Raw genomic sequence first — 20,613 nt, 5'->3', positions numbered from 1 at the left:
CTGAATGCACCACATGTCTGATTTCACCAAGCGGAAGTGTGGTCTTGATGACTAACTGGAGCTGTTCAGTGTTCGGCGGGACCCAAAAACTGGAGTCTTAATGACGTGTTAATTAGCAGTAGAGCTGCAAAGGTGCTTTCTATTTCTTCATTATCGTTCAGGTAAATTACATTTCCGCTGTTCTTACACTGTATTGTGTATTCATTTATTTATAAAAATGAGTGTGACGGAGCACTGAGCAGGCCGCATCCGGGGAACTACACGGTCTGTTCGCGTGTGGGTTCACACACCGTTTTAACTTTTAACAGTTTCAAAGTGTAATACATTAAAACATATTACAGCTAATATAATTCATAAACAGACTAGCAGAATGTGACATAAATAATAACAATGTCCTGCATGCGGTTACATTGCTAAGGGGTGACAACATGGGATGCTGACATATGGTGTTATTGTATTTCACGTAACACGTGAATAATTTTTTTATATTCCTATCGAACACATGATTTAGGTTCATTCCTGACTTTTTTCACTTTTAATGAATTAGCATAGACATACCTATGTTTAAATGGCCTTTGTCACCCTATGATGTAACCCCTTTACGTCACCCAGGCGCTTTTAAAATAGGAAGCAAAAACACTGCATTTGAGACATTCTGAAACGCTTCACATGGCATAATGCGATAAGACAGCGTTTGTAAAAGACCAAACTCAGTAAACAAGTTCGAGTGTATTTCTATAACGCTTTTCACAGTGGACATTTTCTCAAATCAGATTTACAGAATGTAATATTTATAGAACAAAAAATTTTGTTAATTATTAATTATTTATTTATTACTAACCCAGCCATTAGGAATGCACAAGCCAGTGCACTCTTATTGCCGGTCCCGAGCCCGGAGAAATGTGGAGAGTTTTCTTGGGAAGGGCATCCAGCGTAAAACATGTGCCAAATCAAATATGCGGATCATGAAAGAGAAATTCATACCGGATCGGTCGAGGCCTGGGTTACCAAAAAATGCCACAGGTATCGTTACCCAACAGGGTACCGGTGGAAATTGGGCTACTGCTGGCCGAAGGAGGAGACGGAGAGGAAAAGGACATTAACAGAGACAGCAGGGAAAAGAGAAGTGTAGGAAAGTGGAGGTTCTGGTTGATACTATGACTGGTAAAGGGAGAGAGGTAGCTGATATGATGGAGAGGAGAAAGGTAGATATGTAGTTTGTTTGTTGTATGGTTTAGAGACAGTGGTTTTGAGTAAAAGACAGGAGGTGGAGCAGGAGGTAGCAGAGCTGAAGATGTTGAGGTTTTGTTGGGAGTGATGACGATGGATGTGATTTGGACGTGCAGAGGAGGGACATGGGGTATATATATATATATATATATATATATATATATATATATATATATATATATATATATAATAATATACCCTGGGGGCGGGGGGCGGTATGGAGACAGATTATGTGCTGTGGCGACCCCTAATGGGAGAAGCTGAAATAAGATGATGATGATGTGTGTTTATCACTAATGAGCAGCCTGGGGTGACGGTGGCAATGGAAAACTCCCTTAGATGGTACGAGGAAGAAACTTTGAGAGGAACAGAAAGGGAACCCATCCTTATTTGGGTGATATCAAGAGTGTGATTATAAATCTAAAAAATTATACAAAACACCCGAGAGTGAGAACTACCATGAGCGTGTGATTATGAGTAATGTCCTTTCTACAGTCTTATACAGCCTGGTTGACCTTGTGGAACCAGGAGCTACTGAGCAACTCATCAAATAGCTCAACATCTGAGATCATCAAAAATCCAACGACGGCCCCTTCATGCCAGAGCCTTTAAATGTTCATAGAAGTCCAATGTCCAAACTCTACATGAAGTGGGATCCAAATGGTGCTGGTACGTCTCTAGATGGTTCGGGATGTTCGCGGGGTCGGCATCTACACTTTGAAGGTCCATAATCTTCATGAGGTGGGACACAACTGGAGCTGGTGCAACCTCAGAATGCCTCAGGATGTGTAGAGAAAGAGAAGCAGTGAAGGAATTAGCATAGCTGCTGTTCATAATATTAACAAGCACAAGTTGATAATGTGTATATGATCAGATGTACTGGAGCACTGGGTTATGATATGTGATGTGGTGCTGTATGTGTAGGCCTTGCTAAAAAGATATGTCTTTAATATACGCTTAAACTGGGAGAGTGTGTCTGAGCCCCGAACACTGTCAGGAAGACTATTCCAAAGTTTAGGAGCTAAATGTGAGAATGCTCTACCGCCTTTAGTGCACTTTGCAATTCTATGAACTACTAGAAGTCCAGAATTTTTACATCACAAAGAGTGTGATGGATTGTAACTTGTGAGAAGACTGGATAGATACATGGGAGCTAAACCATTTAGGGCTTTGTAAGTAAGCGGCAATAGTTTGTAGTTGATTATTAATGGTGCAGGACATCCATTTAGTAATGCATTACAATAGTCCCATCTGGAGGTCATGAATAAATGGATGAGCTTCTCTGCATCAGATATTGATGACATTTTATAATAGTATGCTTTATTATTAAACACATTAATAAAGCATACTATGCACAGACAAGCAATTTGAGTTTTTAACAGTGCTGTCTTATCACATTAAGCCACATTAAGCGTTTTAGAATGTTTGTGTATATGAATTGCTGTGCATATATAATAATAAAGGCAATCTGCTGCAGTGTACTTTTTGTTCTCTTGGAATGAAAAGTATGACTTTGTATAAGGTTGTGGGACTGTAAACGAGTTTTTTCATTTGATCATTTTTATTAATTGCTTTATCATGGTCAGGGCTTGGGGTGGGTCCGAGACATCCGGGAACCAGGTGGGAATTTGTCTGTCAGTCAGACATGTAAAATCAACCACAATGAAAAGCATGGATAAATCATGTTCTAAATGATGTTTGCTTGTTATTATTTGCAGAAATTCACAGTTCCGCAGATGGCAGTGTGGATACGGTTCATGATAGTGACAGCTCTGTTGCTGATTGATGCAAATGGAAACTGTGGACCTCTGGTAGAAGCGACAGACAGTCTTTTAGCAGAGAGAACACAGAAGCAGAATCTGCATGCACTTTTTCTTAAGTATGGTGAGAATGGGACCATCTCATTGTCTGGTCTCCGAAGGCTGCTTGAGGGTTTGGGATTAGACCGCATTAGGAGAGTAACAGTGCAACACCATGGAAACAATCATGAACACACACACTCACAAACACATGTGCACAAACATACCACACGCGCACATTTTGGTGGTAGCAAGATGGATGGTGATATTTCCAGTTCGGAGAAGAGTGACTCCTCCAGTGTGCATCCTGACTCAACATCAATGAAAAAGAGCCAGTCGGATGTTCACCACAATCTCTACATTAAGAGAGATTCTGATACCACAGCAATCCTGACCACACCATCTTATGTCACCAAATCACTCCGTGTTGAACGCAGTGCAGACTACAAGCTTATGGACTCGGATTATTCCCAGACCAATACAACACGTTCAAATGACACGTATCGCACCGAAAACATATCCACACACACCCTGGATGACCACTATTACCAGGACAAGGATCTGCATACTCCATTGAGCTATAACTTCAATCAAGAGGTAATTTTTAAAGAAATTGTTTAAAGATATTCCCTTGCAACCTTTCAATAAATAACACTGGTGGTGTTGACCATAATGAATGATTAAAAAATGAAACACACATGGGAGAAAGTTATGTCATGTGGCCAACAGTATAATTTTATAATGTATATTATATAACAAGAGTTTTTTTTTTTGTTTTTTTTTTTGTTTTTTTTTTTGAGAAAGTAAAGCAGTAGTGCACCACAGCATGCTCAATAACACTAAATAATTCTAACGAACTGATTTTATCTGACAATGTATCTATGCCTATGATTGGTTTATTGTAGTATAATGTTGAAGCTTTTAACCCTAACTGAAAGTGTCCCATGGTCATGGAAAAATGTTATTCTGTTTAGATGGGACAAATGTTTATTGTTTATATTGTTTTATCAAGCAAAGAAATAAGTAAGGTGCTGAAATAAGAAGTGCTGAAATAAATGGAATTGGGTTTAGAACTGTTCACATTATTCAAAGCTGGATTGATCGTGGTGAACTGGGACATTTGTGTAAGAAATTTGGTTGAAAGGAAATCTTGAATGATTGTGAAACAATGAAAAATAGTTACATAATTTGATGAGTTAAGATTTACCACGTTCCACAGAGATGGATAGTCAGTTTTAGAAGTAATGAATGACTGGGTCATCCTGTTGATAAATTTTTCTTTTCTGACAGCATATTTCAGAATGACAGTGCCAAGATTTACCTGGCTCATATGGGCTCTAGGTAGGGCTGGGCGATATAGCCTAAAAAAAAAAATCCCCGATTTTTTTTCACAAAAAATCCAATTTGCGATTTAAATCGATTTTTTCCCCCTGCTTAAAATCAATCTGCGTATGACAAAGAAAATGTTCAAAAAAGTTTTAACTTTATTAAATAAAGTTTATTTAACCTTCGGGGATTATAACCCACTTTGGGTTAAAGTGCACTCACAAACAAGCCAAAAATACAAGATGGCGGCCCTGCCATTGTAAATTGTGAAAATAGAACGTAACTTAACATAAAATGAGCAAACCTACAAAGAGAAATGTTTTATGAGTGTTTAAATATGGAACATGATTGAAAATGCACCTGAGGTTTTGAGTGATTTTGCCTTTACTTTTCTCCAAAACTCCACAGTAAAATGAGATAAAATTTAAAATAAGAATATAATAGACAGGGAGATTCTAAATAAGAAGTATTTGAAAGATTGAGCAAACCTCAAAAAGAATTTTGAGTGTTTAAATGTGGTGATTCAAATGCTCTGATTTTTCTGTTTCTTAAAGGAAACGCCGTTCTGAAGTGTCTCTTACATGTATTTTGACCGTTCCCACCACCCATACCGTACGTGTACGATTAGATGTGCAACACTAAACAAAGTGCGGCTGCTTAACCGTGTATTTTCAAGATGCGGCTGCTTAACCGCATTCTTGTGCTGCAGCTGTCTTGTTCATGTCGTAGGGCCCTACGTCTCTCCCACTCGACAGCATGCCTCTGTTTGAGGTGCTGCAGTAAATTGGTGGTACGGCTACCTTTGCTTGCAACAGCCTTTAAACACAGTTTGCAGCGAGCTGTTGTGTGTGCTGCGTCTGATGCAGCAAAACCGAACCAATTCCAAATTACAGATGACACTGTGCCTTTCTTGGGAACGAGTTCTACTCTGCTCGCTGCCATGTTGTTTGTGTATCTCTATGGCAAATGCACGGGGGAAGGGCTGAGTTCATTCGAAACTATGGAAGCCCAGAGGGGAGCGTCCGCGGACATTAAAGAGAAAACCGATTTTTATAAAAACAGATCGATGTGAACTACACATTCGAGTTAATCAATAAAATCGATTTATTGCCCAGCCCTAGCTCTAGGGTTTATCATGGGATCATTTTTACACATAAAAATCATAAAACTGTGATCTAAAGCTCATTGAAAGTGTTTGAGGTGTGCTGGAAAAGGCTTTACAGAGTGAAACAACAAAAATTAATGCAATTGTGAGGGGTAATAATGGTGTGAGGTTGCATGTTTTTCAAAACATTGCCACAGTCAAGTGTGTGTAGTTTAGTACGAACATCAATAGAGCCAAAAGGTGCACGAGTTCATAAAACTATTCAGGTAGTCCTTGGGTTACGATGGTTTGACTGAGTTTTTGATTTTACAATAATGATAGAGATACAAAATAATTGTAAAGATATTTTTAAGAAATTCCACACTGTGAAATATATATAATATGAAAAAGAAGTCCAATTAAAAAAAAAAGCTAATGCACTGTATGGTGGTGATGATCCCAAACTTAGAAAACTTTCTGTAGTGTTCTTTGGCCTAAATCTTCTCCTCCATTTTTCACTCTGCAGCATCTTCTGTGTTGTATAGAAGTCTGTTTCTGCCACATAAAAAAATGTTTGCCCCAATCAGACTTTTCTTTTTGCTTGCAATTGTGACTTTATTTCATAAACATTCAACATTCCTATTGCATCCACCGGTAACCATGTTGTCGGCCTGAAGTTTGAAGCTGTTGGTGTATGAACGTGGCTCCTCTGGTTCATCTGTATTGTTCCGCCTACTCCAGAGCTGATTGTTAAAGATCTTTCCAGGGATCGGAGGAGTAGTTTGATTCCATGTGATTCTATTGATTGTGATCCCATTTTATTTTTAATTAGTAAAGCTTTCTGGCACTACAGCAGTGGTGGACAAAGTACACAAAGCATGTACTGCAGTAAAATTGTAAAACTACAAAAGTATTTGCCTTCAAATGTACTTAAGTATCCAAAGTACTATGATTTATAATGGCTATAATGTTCCTATTATCATTTTTATTACAAGACTCTTTGCTGAATCAACTTAGTTTGTGCAAAAGGACTCTGTTACTTTGTTGCGCTCCAATCTATTAATAGAATGATATTGATCACCGAGTGTAATCTAATTAATTATCAGTTATTATTAATTATGAGCCCCAAACCTTTTTTTTAACGACTTAAAAAAAATCGAGCAAATTGAAGTCGAGTTCTTTCATCATTTATTACTTAAAAATATTCTGCTTGCTGTTGAACAGATGCTGAACTGAAAGTATTTTTGTACTAATTAGATACAACAAACCGGCAATGGCGGTTCTAACTTGAATGACTCCCAGGGTGAACCATGCCATGGCCCAACGTCTCCCCATTGATTAGTTTCAGCTGTAAAAGCTGCCGTCACTGGATGAGTAAGTCATTTTTAGAGCAGTCCTCAAATTTGGATACATTTCTGTGAGCTCACTTTCATGTATAAATATCACCCTAAATGCATTTATTGCACAGATAAATACACGTCATTGTGCACAATTTATCAAACTCTCTGAACCAAGAAGCATACAACTCCTTGGATAATTGTAGCAATAAGATAGACAACATCTATATCCTTATGTCTTTTTAATTAGCCTTTTTAGCTGCAGTGGAGATTCCACTTACTGGACTCAGTTTGGGACATATTCAGTACAGTCATAGAAAATCTTCATAAAAACCTATAGCTCAATAAAAGGTAACCAAATCAAATAAGTGCTATTTTAACTACAATCCAACTAGACTAGTTAGGCTGTAATTGTATTGTTGCGGAGTACACACATTATGATAAATTATTTTTCTTTTGGCTTCTCCCATTAGGGGTCTCCACAGCGGATCATCCGTCTACATACAGCATACATCTGTCCTCTACATCTGCCTCTTTCAAACCAACTACCTGCATGTCTTCCCTCACAACATCCATAAACCTCCTCCTTGGCCTTTCTTTTTTCCTCCTTCCTGGTGGCTCCATCCTCAGCATTCTCCTACTGATATATACCCTATGTCCCTCCTCTGCACATGTCCAAACCATCTCAATTTCACCTCCCTCACCTTGTCTCCAAAACGTCCTGCATGCGCTGTCCCTCTAATAATCTCATTTCTAATCCTGTCCATCGTCGTCACTCCCAACGAAAAAAAAAAAACAGCTTCAGCTCTGCTACCTCCAGCTCCACCTCCTGTCTTTTACTCAATGCCACTGTCTCTAAACCATACAACGTTGCAGGTCTCACCACAGTCCTATAAACTTTTACTCTCCACCTCTTTTCCCTGCAACTGCACCACTCAACTGCCCTCCCTCTCATTCACGCACATACTCTGTCTTACTCCTACTGACTTTCATTCCCCTTCTCTCCAGCACGTACCTCCACCTCTCCAGGCTTTTCTCAACCTGCTCCCTACTCTCACCACAAATCACAATTTCATCCTCAAACATAATAGTCCATGGAGACTCGTGTCTTACCTCGTCGGTCAACCCGTCCATTACCACTGCAAACAGGAAAGGGCTCAGAGCCGATCCTTGATGCAGTCCAACGTCCACCTTGAACCAGTCTGTCGTTTTCTACTGCACACTTCACTGCTGTCACACTGTCCTCATACATGTCCTGCACCACCCTCACATACTTCTCTGACACACCTGACTTCCTCATACAATACCACAACTCCTCTCTCAGCACCCTGTCGTATGCTTTCTCTAAATCCACAAACACACAATGCGCAACGCCTTCTGACTCTCTCTATACTTCTCCATCAACATTCTCAAAGCAAATAAGGCATCTGTGGTGCTCTTCCTTGGCATGAAACCATACTGTTGCTCACAGATAGTCACCTCTTCTCTCAGCCTGGCTTCCACTACTCTTTCTAATAACTTCATGGTGTGACTGATCAACCTAATTCCCCTGTTACTGCAGTTACTGCAGGTCTGCACATCTCCCTTATTCTTAAAAATCGGTACCAGCACACTCCTTCCCCATTCCTCAGGCATCCTCTCACCTTCCAAAATCTTGTTAAACAATTTTGTTAAAAACTCCGCTGCCATCTCTCCTAAACATCTCCACGCTTCTACTGTTATGTCATCTGATCAACCGACTTTCCATACTTCTTCCTCTTACTTCCTCCTTACTAATCCAATCCACTTCCTGCTTCACCAACTCCACACCATCCAACCTTTCCAACCTCTCCCATTTTCCTCGTTCATTAGCTGCTCAAAATATATATATATATATATATATATATATATATATATATATATATATATATATATATATATATATATATATATACACACAAACACATACATACATACATACATACTTGCATACACACGTGTGTGTGTGTGTGTGTATATGTGTACCGTAATTTCCGAAATATTAAGTGCACCCAAATATAAGCTGCACCCACTGAATTTGACAAAGATTTTTATTTTGAACATAAATACACCGCACCTGTTTATCAATGTAGGTACCTACATTGAAACTAATGAACTTTACACAGGCTTTAATGAAAGACAGTGTCTGTTACACGGCTTGTATCTGAACAGTAGCCTACCAAGAAAGTCATTGTTCATCCTTCCTTTCACAACTATTTCTCTCGAGAGTTTATCTTTTGGCATCACAATGCGTTTAAAAATCACCATCGGTGAAGCTTTCCTGCCGATGCCATGCAGCTCAGAACACAGGTGAAGTGCGTTTTTTCATGCCCGGTTGTTTTCAGCTTGATGAATGATTCTCCTTTCCTGTTGACAGTCCAAATGAGCAGCAGGTCAAACATCAGAGGAACCTCATCCATATTTATGATGTGGTGTGACCCGATTCAGTGGGAGTGCATCTGACTTAATATAAAGAGTTTCATTGGTTCACTTTAACCCGTTTGGCAATTTCATTGGTCTAATGTTATGGGGCTCAGTTTTTTGGCTTGAAGTTTGTGAAACCGGGAAAAACCCGGAAAAATCCATAAATTAGCTGTTCGTTGTTTAAGCTGCGGGGTTCAAAGCGTGGGGAAAAGTAGCGGCTTATGTCTATACCATGCTACTCTAATTTTGATCGCCAGTGTATATGCATACTGCCCCATCCTGATCACCATTCTTTAAGATTCCAAGGGTAGGCTAGGCCATGTCTTGTCGGGATATTTTCAATCAGTCATTGTAATTCGGGGAATACCTGTACTTCATATACAGTCATTGGAAATCCTTACATTTAGAGGTCCATTTAAAGAACCAGTGCACACCAGTGGAAACACATGTAGTAATGGCTTTTTGATTTCTGCTTGCTTTCTCTCTATCTTAGTGTCACAATGCCAGCATGATTCTGCAGATGCATGGCATGTCCCAAGGAACAACTCTCTCTGTTAATGACTTCAGCTTCCTTTGCCCTGCCCTCCTTGTGCAGATCGATTTTAAGTCCTGCATTCTGCATGCTGAGAACCAATCAGGTTAGTGTATGGTTATAATTATTTTTATAGAAATTGTGTTATTCTAAATAATGATATGAAATATGTAATCAGTCGATAGATTATTATTATTATTTCTTTTTAGTATATAAAGATCACTACCACCAGCATGATAAAAATGCTGGAAAAAGCCAGAAGAATCCTTCCATTTATATTGGTAAGTATGTGAAATGTGTGGTAAAGTTCACAAAAATCAAATAATTAAAACAATGAAAGTTTTGTTTTTAAAAAGGCAGGTTGTGATACTTCCTCCCCTGCTCTGTAGAGGATGTTAAGTTAACTGGATGTTGTTTTTGGGTTTTTCTTCATAGCGCTCACAATGTTTCTTCCTTCAGCACTTGTTTTCCTTGGCTAACCCATTTGGATTCTGTTTCTGTTTATTAGTAAACTAGTAGTTTCATTGTTTTTCAGGACATTTCAAAATGTTGTATTGGCTGTGCCCACTGTTTGTGCAATACTTTTTCAACTTCAAAAGTTTTGCCTTTCTCTTGTAGACAGTTTGATCTTCATCTTGGCTTATCCTTTCAACAAAAATTGCAGTCTTTACAGATGAAACTAAAGGTTAAAACCAAGTGTAGACATTCGAGGCTATTGTTTAGACAATTAATTTGCTGGGTGTACCTGGGTAACAAGAAACTCCTGCTATTTACTCTAAATAAACTCAACGATCATATTCTTCTGTTGATCTCAAACCCAAATTTCTTTAATCTACAGCAAAACCAAATAAACTGTATAAATGTGTTGTTTACACACTGAGTGATTCCATGATTTATATGCTTCCTGGCAGCTTAAACCAAATTGGTGATTCCTTTCACCTCTTATCAAAAAGCTTACTCTTATTAATTTTATTTTATTTTTATTTGAGGATTTGTTCACAATATCCTGTGTACTTCTAGAGGCTTCTTAATACCCACTGGTCATCAGGTCACATTACTTAAAGCTCTTGACCTGTATCTTTTAATTTATTTGCATTGCTTCTACTTAAATGACTGATTGGATAGGTGGTTAATGTGGTCTAACTAAAGTAGGTATGTGTACAGTATGTCAATGAATTTTCCTCTTGCACATCAGTGCTTTACAGTTTTTTTTAATTTATTTATAATAGGTATTATCTCACAAATGGTTAAGATTTAAATTCATAGATATTGTACAAGATTTTGTACCATGTTCATGAGCAAGAAGCTTACACTTCTGGTTTCACAGATACATGCTTTTAATTTGGCTCACTTCAAGTGAGAGTTATACATTAGCTGGAGTTTTTATTTTTTTTACTACAGACTACAGAAATTTGTACTAATAGTGTACTCTTGAGATATACGTAAACATTTCCTTGAAGAAAACTCCTTTCTGTGCATGAATACACAAGTATACAAATACAGATATTCGAGCCTCGAATGTGCTTCTCTCTAAAAAGGACTTTGCAGCATGGCTTAGGTTTGCAAAGTTGCGTCTATACTAACCACAAGTCTTCTGTGATGAGACCAAAGTGCAGATGTTTGGCCATAATCACAGTGCCATGTTTGGCAAAAACCAAACACAGCATATCAGCACAAATACCTCGTCCCAACTGTCAATCACGGTGGTGGAGGGGTGATGAGTTGGGTGATGACTTGTTTTGCAGCCACGGGACATTGGCAACTTGCAGTCATTGAGTTGGCCATGAGCTCCTCTGTATACCAAAAAACTCTAGAGTCGTCTGTCCGACAGCTGGAACGTGGCTGGAATTTGGTCATGCAACAGGACAAGGATCCCAAAAATACCAGCAAATATATGCAGAACAGTAAAAAAAAAAAAAGAATAAAGGTATTGCAATGGCCCAGTCAAATTTCAGAACTCAATTTGATTGAAATAGTGTGGCAGCACTTTGAGAGCTGTGAATGAACAGATGCCTGCAAACTTAAACTGAAACAACAATTGTAAAGCAACATTTAAAGAAGAGTGGTTCAGAATTCCTCCAGAAGGATGAGAAACTGATAAAGACTTACAGAACATTATGACTTAAAATTATTGCTGCTTAATTATTGCTGCTTCTACAAGCTATTGATTCATACGCTGCACCATTTTTCACACATTGTTTTTACATTTCAGCTTGATTTTTGTAAATAATCTAATGATAAATAATGACGTGGTTGGTAAATAAGGACATGGTGTAACCTGAGGTTGTTTTTAACTGATAAAGACAAGATTATTTTTATGTCCTGATACATAAGGCTATAGAATTTAGAGGGTAAACTTTATCTTTCACATGATTGTATTTGTATAAAAAGTGGTTTAAATAATTATATTTCCTAATAAAACGTGTCTGTTTGTTACAGCTTGGATTGGAGGTTTTCTCTCTATCACAATAATCAGTTTGCTGGCTCTGGTTGGTGGTGTGCTAATTCCACTAATCAACAAAGTCTGTTTTAACTTCCTGCTCAGCTTCTTGGTTGCCCTTGCAGTAGGTACGCTCAGTGGAGATGCCCTGCTGCATCTTATCCCACATGTAAGTTAAGACATGGATTTGTTAATTTGTGTGTTCTGAGCTATATCTAAATGCATATCAACACATGCAGCAAAATCAGTTTAAGTACCTGTTTAACTGTTTTATTTGTCGGTCAGTCCCAGGGTCACCATAAGCACCATCATGCTGCCAGTGAGAGCTTGGAACATGGTCTCAGTGGAGACAGTGAAGATTCTCTTAAGCCTGTTTGGACAGGATTGACTGCATTGGGGGGAGTCTACATTATGTTTCTCATAGAACACTTTTTGACCCTTGCAAAAATGTTCAAAGACAAAAAACAAAAGGTTAGACACAAACAGAAGTGAGGCTTTGACACAGACATACACACAAAATAGTTAAGTGATAAGTCAACAGCCTTTTCACACCATATATACAGTAAGAAGAAAAAGATATTTGGATAGGTGTTACGTCTGACCTTAACTGTGGCATGGTTGTTAGTACTAGAAAGGCTACTAAGTACTAAGTATAAACTGCTTATCTTTCTTTCAATCTGCCCCAATATTTTTATATATATATATATATATATATATATATATATATATATATATATATATATATATATATATATATATATATATACACACACACACACAGGCGATCAAAATTAGAGAACAATTTATAAACAATTCAACAATTATGAAATAATGTCATCTTCACTGCTCAACAGTTGAAGGAGTTTTTGTCCTGTCTATATGTGTTTTCTGGAAAATGTTTTTTTTTATTTTTTTAAATACCTTAGTTATTTTGTGGAAAAGGTGTTCTGGTAGCATGGTATAGACAGGACAAAAACTCCTTCAACTGTTGAGCACTGAAGAAAACATTATTTCAGAATTGTTGAATTGTTTATAAATTGTTCTCTAATTTTGATCGCCTGTGTGTATATTGACATTGTAGTGCTAAAATACTTCTATGTATATATATATTAGTATGGCTTGAATGTGTGTGCAGGTGCAGAAGAGAGCAGACTTGGCTGTTGAAGTTTCAGATTCTCAGACTGTGTCAGTAATGGCAGACCCTAAAGTTAAACCACTGGATGGTAAGCTTGTGACTATATAATGCAATATATTTGCCTTTCACAACCATGTTTCAATATGTTGTGAAAAACCCATGGCACTTGGTGGATAATGAAGACATATATTGTCCTTTTTGTTTTTATTTCCTCCCATTTTCTCCACATTAGACTCTGAGGTCAATGGCAGGCATGCATGGGGACAGGGTCTGCCTGAAGAGGAAGAAGTGATGTTATCTCAGGTTTACACTGATGAAGAATGTGAGAACAAGTGCCACTCCCACTTTCACGATACTGTTGGCCAGTCAGACGAGCAGCATCACCATCACCACAACTACCACCATATTCTGCATCACCACCACTCTCAAAACCATCATCCCCACACTCACACACACAGACATACACACTCTTATTCTGTCCAGCATTTTGAAAATGCTGGTGTTGCTACCCTTGCCTGGATGGTCATTATGGGGGATGGCCTGCACAACTTCAGTGATGGCCTGGCTATAGGTAAATCACACACTCATGATTGGATATATGTTTTGTAAAAACAGCCCACTGATAAAGGGCCAATTAGTTATTAATGCAAACTTGCAGCACTGATGTTGATCAACTTTTAAAAATCTATCTATCTATCTATCTATCTATCTATCTATCTATCTATCTATCTATCTATCTATCTATCTATCTATCTATCTATCTATCTATCTATCTACGAGGCAATATCAAAAAGTTTCGAGACTAGTTTTGTAACACGCCAACAGATGGCAGCACAAGGCTGCACGCACTGTCACATGGAGCACTGTAAAAAGACATTGTCCTATGTAGGGCTACTACAACTAGTCGATAATGAATTTCGTTGTCAACAAATGCCGTTGTTGATTAGTTGGGCTGCTCAAGTTACGGGTTAGCGTGATGGCATGGTAACATAGCCACTTGCCATATGGCAGCAGAACAAAGTACAGATCAACTGGCAGCATGAAAAATTGTGCGTTCCAAGTCATTCAAGGCATTAGAGCATTTTATATTAAATGCATGGAAATTAGGGATGCACCGAAATGAAAATACTTGGCCTAAACCGAAAAAGAGGAAAGCAAGGCCAAAAACCGAAAACCCCGAAAGAAATTATGCCAATTATTATTACCATTGCATTTATGGCTATGACTGTGTACTAACCTTACTAAAATCAAGGCATTTTAATTGCATGAATTAATATTAAAGTTTCAAAGAATAAATCATTACAAATTATGAAAATGTTTATTAATAGCACATTGCAACAATGCACAAGATAAAATAAATTAAAATTCAAACTTAAATGGTTAACTTAAATGCACTCGTGTACATTAAATAATAATTTGCTGAAAGGTTGTAAAATTAAATATGTTCTTTCATAAAAACAAAGTGCATTCAGAACAAGTGCAACTGCTTAAAGATACAACAATACAACACTATTACTGCGAAACTTCCTGCCTTTTCAAAAACGTCCGCCACAGACGGAGTGCGCATGTTTGGAGGAGTTTTGCTTTTCTGAGCCGCGTTCCTCTCATATTCAGCATAGCGATCTGAATGTTTGGATTTCAGGTGATAAATTAAACCCGACGTGGAGAAAGTTTTTGCAGAGGTACCCCCCTCTTGAAATTTCATTACATGTTTTACAAATCGCTATCCGTGGGTCTTTCTCAGATATACTGAAATATGTCCACACCGCAGATGTTGCTTCAGACAAGCACGTGCAGGCCGCGGTTTCTGTTTGCGTCATCACAACAAACTGTTTCGGTCGTGTTTTTTCGGTGATCAAAGTCTTTCGGCCGAAAACCGAAAATGCAGTTTTGGGCCATTTTCGGCCGAAAATTTCCGGTGGCCGAATATTCGGTGCATCCCTAATGGAAATGGGAGCATTTTATAATAAAATGACTGTAAAACCTGCAAATTATGCAAAGCGGAGCTTGTGTGGGATGGAAGTACAACAGTGATGCACCAGCACGAATGAGAAGAAACATTAGCACGGTGAGCAGAAACTATATAATCCTCATCATGTGAAAATGGTACAGTTTAATGAAGTGATATTGTGTAAACTGTTTGGTTGTAACTTCAGGAAAGTCTTACTGGATCTGAGTCATGAGCATCAGGTTGCACAATCAGCTCGCTCGCAACATCGTGACAGATTTAATTAAACCGGTGCGAACAAACACTAAATCGAAAAGCGGCAAATAACGGGTGAATTTGTTAAAGGAGAAATCCCCCATTCACTCCTCAACAAGCAGCCACTATAAGCTTTACAATGTCTTAATTAAAGATAGTTAAACTCAATATGTGGCTTTTGCATTTTTTAAGTACACTTTTATTTATAAATACCCTCAATTAGGTTTTATATAGTTATAATTAATAAAACATCTCAGCAATTATTGATTAGATTTTTACTTACTGTTGTGGTTTTCTGCAAATGCTTAAGTATTTGCACACCAATATGTATTTTTTCCTTTTTGTTTCCTTTTCAGTCTGTGAACTTTAATTTTTTTTTATAGCATTTGTCTACTACAACAGTTAACTTGTTTTCAAAACGTTATTTACTGCAGTTTTACTCCTTTCAAATGCTTGTTTTCAATGTTTGTATATTTAATTAATTAATATATAATTTTATCATACAAAAGTAAATTAAATATACAGTAAAGAAAATAAGTATTTGAACACCCTGCTATTTTGCAAGTTCTCCCACTTAGAAATCATGGAGGGGTCTGAAATTGTCATCGTAGGTGCATGTCCACTGTGAGAAACATAATCTAAAAAAAAAATCCAGAAATCACAATATATGATTTTTAAACTATTTATTTGTATGTTACAGCTGCAAATAAGTATTTGAACACCTGTCTATCAGCTAGAATTCTGACCCTCAAAGACCTGTTAGTCTGCCTTTAAAATGTCCACCTCCACTACATTTATTATCCTAAATTACATGCACCTGTTTGAGGTCGTTAGCTGCATAAAGACACCTGTCCACCCCATACAATCTATAAGAATCCAACTACTAACATGGCCAAGACCAAAGAGCTGTCCAAAGACACTAGAGACAAAATTGTACATCTCCACAAGGCTGGAAAGGGCTACAGGGAAATTGCCAAGCAGCTTGGTGAAAAAAGGTCCACTGTTGGAGCAATCATTAGAAAATGGAAGAAGCTAAACATGACCGTCAATCTCCCTCGGACTGGGGCTCCATGCAAGATCTCACCTCGTGGGGTCTCAATGATCCTAAGGAAGGTGAGAAATCAGCCCAGAACTACACGGGAGGAGCTGGTCAATGACCTGAAAAGAGCTGGGACCACCGTTTCCAAGGTTACTGTTGGTAATACACTAAGACGTCATGGTTTGAAATCATGCATGGCACGGAAGGTTCCCCTGCTTAAACCATCACATGTCCAGGCACGTCTTAAGTTTGCCAATGATTATTTGGATGATCCAGAGGAGTCATGGGAGAAAGTCATGTGGTCAGATGAGACCAAAATAGAACTTTTGGGTCATAATTCCACTAAACGTGTTTGGAGGAAGAAGAATGATGAGTACCATCCCAAGAACACCATCCCTACTGTGAAGCATGGGGGTGGTAGCGTCATGCTTTGGGGTGTTTTTCTGCACATGGGACAGGGCGACTGCACTGTATTTAGTAGAGGATGACCAGGGCCATGTATTGCGAGATTTTGGGGAACAACCTCCTTCCCTCAGTTAGAGCATTGAAGATGGTTCGAAGCTGGGTCTTCCAACATGACAATGACCCGAAGCACACAGCCAGGATAACCAAGGAGTGGCTCTGTAAGAAGCATATCAAGGTTCTGGTGTGGCCTAGCCAGTCTCCAGACCTAAACCCAATAGAGAATCTTTGGAGGGAGCTCAAACTCCGTGCAATTAATCGATTATCGAAATAATTGTTAGTTGCAGCCCTAGTCCTATGTACATCGGGAGCTGTCAACTGGTGCTATTCTGACCAGTGCGTTACAACATCTGTGATTTCATCAGGGACGTCAAATTAGAACAAAGAGCTAACATAAAATTATGTTTGACATGATTCTGCAAGTTTACAGCAATGCTGCAATGAGACGTTCGAGGTGTTTTGAGTGGCACAAGTGCTTCAAGAGTGGAGGAACATCACTGGAAGTTGAAAACAGCTCCGGAAGACCTTCAATGAGCTCAACCCGCGAAAATGTAGAAACCATTTGCCAACTTGTGCATGATAAACATCTGAGGACAATCCATAACATTTACTGCCATTGTCGGTGTGTCACATGGAACAGTCCAGACAAAATCCACACGTATGATTTGAACATGGCTGTGTTGCTGAACCAGGAGCAGAAGGAACACCACATCGAAGTCTGCCAAGAACAGTGGAAGAGCCCATCATGTACATAAGAAGAAAAATGCGAGGCAGGTCCACAGCTTGACCAAGTGCATGATCATTGTCTTTTTCTACATCAATGGCATTGTGGATTGAGATTCTGTCTCCAGGGGACAGACCGTCAATAGAGAGTTCTACTGTCAGGTTTTATGACATCTGCGGGAGGACATCCAGGGAAACTGACCGGATCTGTCTGAGCTTGACTCAAAACTTTTTAATACCGCCTCATATCTACCTACCTACTTATTTATTACCTAACTACTTATTTATCTACTTATCTACCTACCTACTTATTTATTACCTAACTACTTATTTATCTACTTATCTATCTATTTATTTATCTATTTTAGGAGCAGCTTTTACAAAAGGTTTGTCTAGTGGACTCAGCACTTCAGTTGCTGTGTTCTGCCATGAGCTTCCTCATGAGCTGGGTAAGTGCTTAACCACCATTATTAGTAAACTCAACATTGTGCAGGTTTAAGCATATGTTGTTTCTGTTGCATTGGTATACTATGCATATGTTTGCAGTTTTTAAGTTAATTTTGCTGCTTCTTTGCTTTGCCTTGACTAAGCTGGAGTTTTTTTTTTTTGTTTGTTTGTTTTTTTTATCCTTTAGGAGATTTTGCAGTCTTGCTAAAGGCTGGAATGTCTGTGAAACAGGCAATTCTTTACAATTTGCTCTCAGCAATGATGGGCTACTTGGGAATGGTGACAGGGATTCTGATTGGTCACTATGCTGAGAATGTGGCCATGTGGATCTTTGCTCTCACAGCTGGACTCTTCATGTATGTTGCACTGGTGGACATGGTGAGTAACATTTTATAGATGCGCAACATCCATGCATGTAAGCCTATTTATATCATGTCAGTATTGTAAGACACCAAAATATTTCTGTAATTCCGAAGTTGGAGAACTTATTTGTTATTTACATGGGCTTAGTTGGACCAAACCTCCTGGAGTTGTTTTTCTATTAGTTGTTGTCCTTTATCTATTAAACATTTAATAAATAATACAATTATTCAAATCTTTACATTATTTTAGTGTTAATACATTTTAACATTTTTGTCATCATTTATTGATTACTGATTACTTCAGCACATTGGAACATACCCTTTATGAATAAAGTATTGGGACATCAGACTTTTCTAGCTTTTGTGTGTGCTTTTTTCTCCAAAATATTACCACAAACTTTGGGGCACACAATTGTATAGGATGTCATTGGATGTGGTAGAACTATATTGTTCTTTAATTTGAACTAGGAGACCCAAATCTGTCCCAGCATAACAACAGTCCATGTGCTTAAGTGAGCTCCATCGAGATATGGGTTGAAGTGAAATATTTTGAATAGTGCTGTAAAGCTCAACCCTATTAAATCCAATTCTATTTTTGGGATAAATTGAAATGCTGTCTGCTCCCCAGGCCTCACCTTTCATCAGTACCTGACTTTACTGCAGCCCTTGTGGTTGAATAAGCACAAATCTCCACAACCACACTCCAGAATCTAGTGGAACATCTTTCCAGTAGAATGGAGGTTATTGTAAAAGTAAATGGGACTGAATGTGTATAAAAAGCACACATGAAACTTATGGTCAGGTGTCCACAAAGTTTTGTTCATATAGGGTATGTCTACTTTTAATGTCAATCTTTCCTTAATTTTTTTAAACATATGTTATATGTATTTGTTTAGGTTCCCGAGATGCTACATAATGATGCTGGTGAAACAGGCTTCAGTCATTATGGATTCTTTGTCCTGCAAAATGTTGGGATCCTGCTTGGTTTCGGCATCATGCTCATCATCGCCATATTTGAACACAAAATTCAACTTGTTATTGGATTCTAATCTCAACCCCACTGCCCCAGTTAACACCTTGTTCACGGCTCATAGTCAAATCTAATTCATTAACCTGTTTTAATATACAAATATAAATAAAATATAATACAAATACAGGTCCTGCAAAAAAAAAATGTTGAATTTTGGAGCAGATGTTACATTATAGTCAAAGTTCTACTGTCTCATTAGAATATTATTTTCATACTGTTACTCTGTAGAAACCAGTAGTGTCACTTTTTTATGTTTTTTGTCTGCGTGGACAGCTGAGAGAATGCTTATGCAGAAATAACGCTGAAAGTTACATTACAGTCATGTATATAATGGGGTTTATCAATCAGTGCAACATTTTCACAAAAAATGTAGTTATTTATGGTATTGTATAACCTGTAAAAGTATTATTAAGCATTTTATATGCTATTAGAATGTGCATAAGTGTAACTGCTTTGAGTGTTTTCTTTTGTTCACATTCTGTTTCAGTTAAGTTTTGTTATAAAGACTGTGTGGAAAAATAAAACAGGTAGATGTATTTGAGTGTTTTTTCCTGTTGTAGCAGGTGCAGTGGGTAGGATTGTTAGGCAGTTTTGCATGTTCTCCCTGCATCCACATGAACTTACTGGATGTTCACTTTTACCCTACTTGCTAAAAACATGCCATTTTTCAGCTTGTATTCTAATCTAAATAAAAAATCATATCTTAGATAATTATAGTTTCTGGGTTAGGAATGGCACAGCCAGACCACAGACCTGAATCTTATAAAAAATGTGTAAAGGAACTGTGAAGAGAAGTAAACGGTACACCGATGTCCTAGTAATTTGGCAGATAAATTGCAAAATATTTGTCAAGATGTGCCTAGCAAACCCTTATCCTAATACCAAACGGTACTTTAACTAAATAAAACTATATTGCCAAAAGTATTCGCTTGTCTGCCGTCGCATGCAAATAAACTTGGAGTTGCATCTGATTCTTAATCCAAATCGTTGAATATGATGTTGGCTCACACGTTGCAGCTTCA

The 20,613-nt window shown here is 38.0% G+C and overlaps 1 protein-coding gene across 2 annotated transcripts; it reads left to right on the top strand.

Moving 5' to 3' along the window:
- slc39a6 (solute carrier family 39 member 6) lies at positions 1–20,127 on the top strand. 2 transcript variants are annotated; one of them, XM_046876226.1, is made up of 11 exons: positions 1–132; positions 2,949–3,626; positions 9,712–9,856; positions 9,960–10,031; positions 12,190–12,359; positions 12,476–12,661; positions 13,326–13,413; positions 13,558–13,896; positions 18,121–18,201; positions 18,387–18,577; positions 19,458–20,127. In XM_046876226.1, exons 2-11 carry the CDS (start codon positions 2,967–2,969, stop codon positions 19,608–19,610), a joined length of 2,085 nt encoding a protein of 694 aa, XP_046732182.1. In that variant the 5' UTR covers positions 1–132; positions 2,949–2,966; the 3' UTR covers positions 19,611–20,127. The 2 variants fall into 2 exon arrangements, with proteins under 2 accessions (XP_046732182.1, XP_046732181.1); XM_046876225.1 differs by having other exon boundaries at positions 15–161.
- Positions 20,128–20,613: the final 486 nt, after the last annotated feature.

Source organism: Silurus meridionalis, chromosome 20 (assembly GCF_014805685.1).
Source record: "Silurus meridionalis isolate SWU-2019-XX chromosome 20, ASM1480568v1, whole genome shotgun sequence".
In the NCBI taxonomy this organism is placed as follows: Eukaryota; Metazoa; Chordata; class Actinopteri; order Siluriformes; family Siluridae; genus Silurus; species Silurus meridionalis.
Note: the sequence above shows the minus strand (reverse complement) of the source record. Positions and strands in the feature narration are given on the sequence as shown.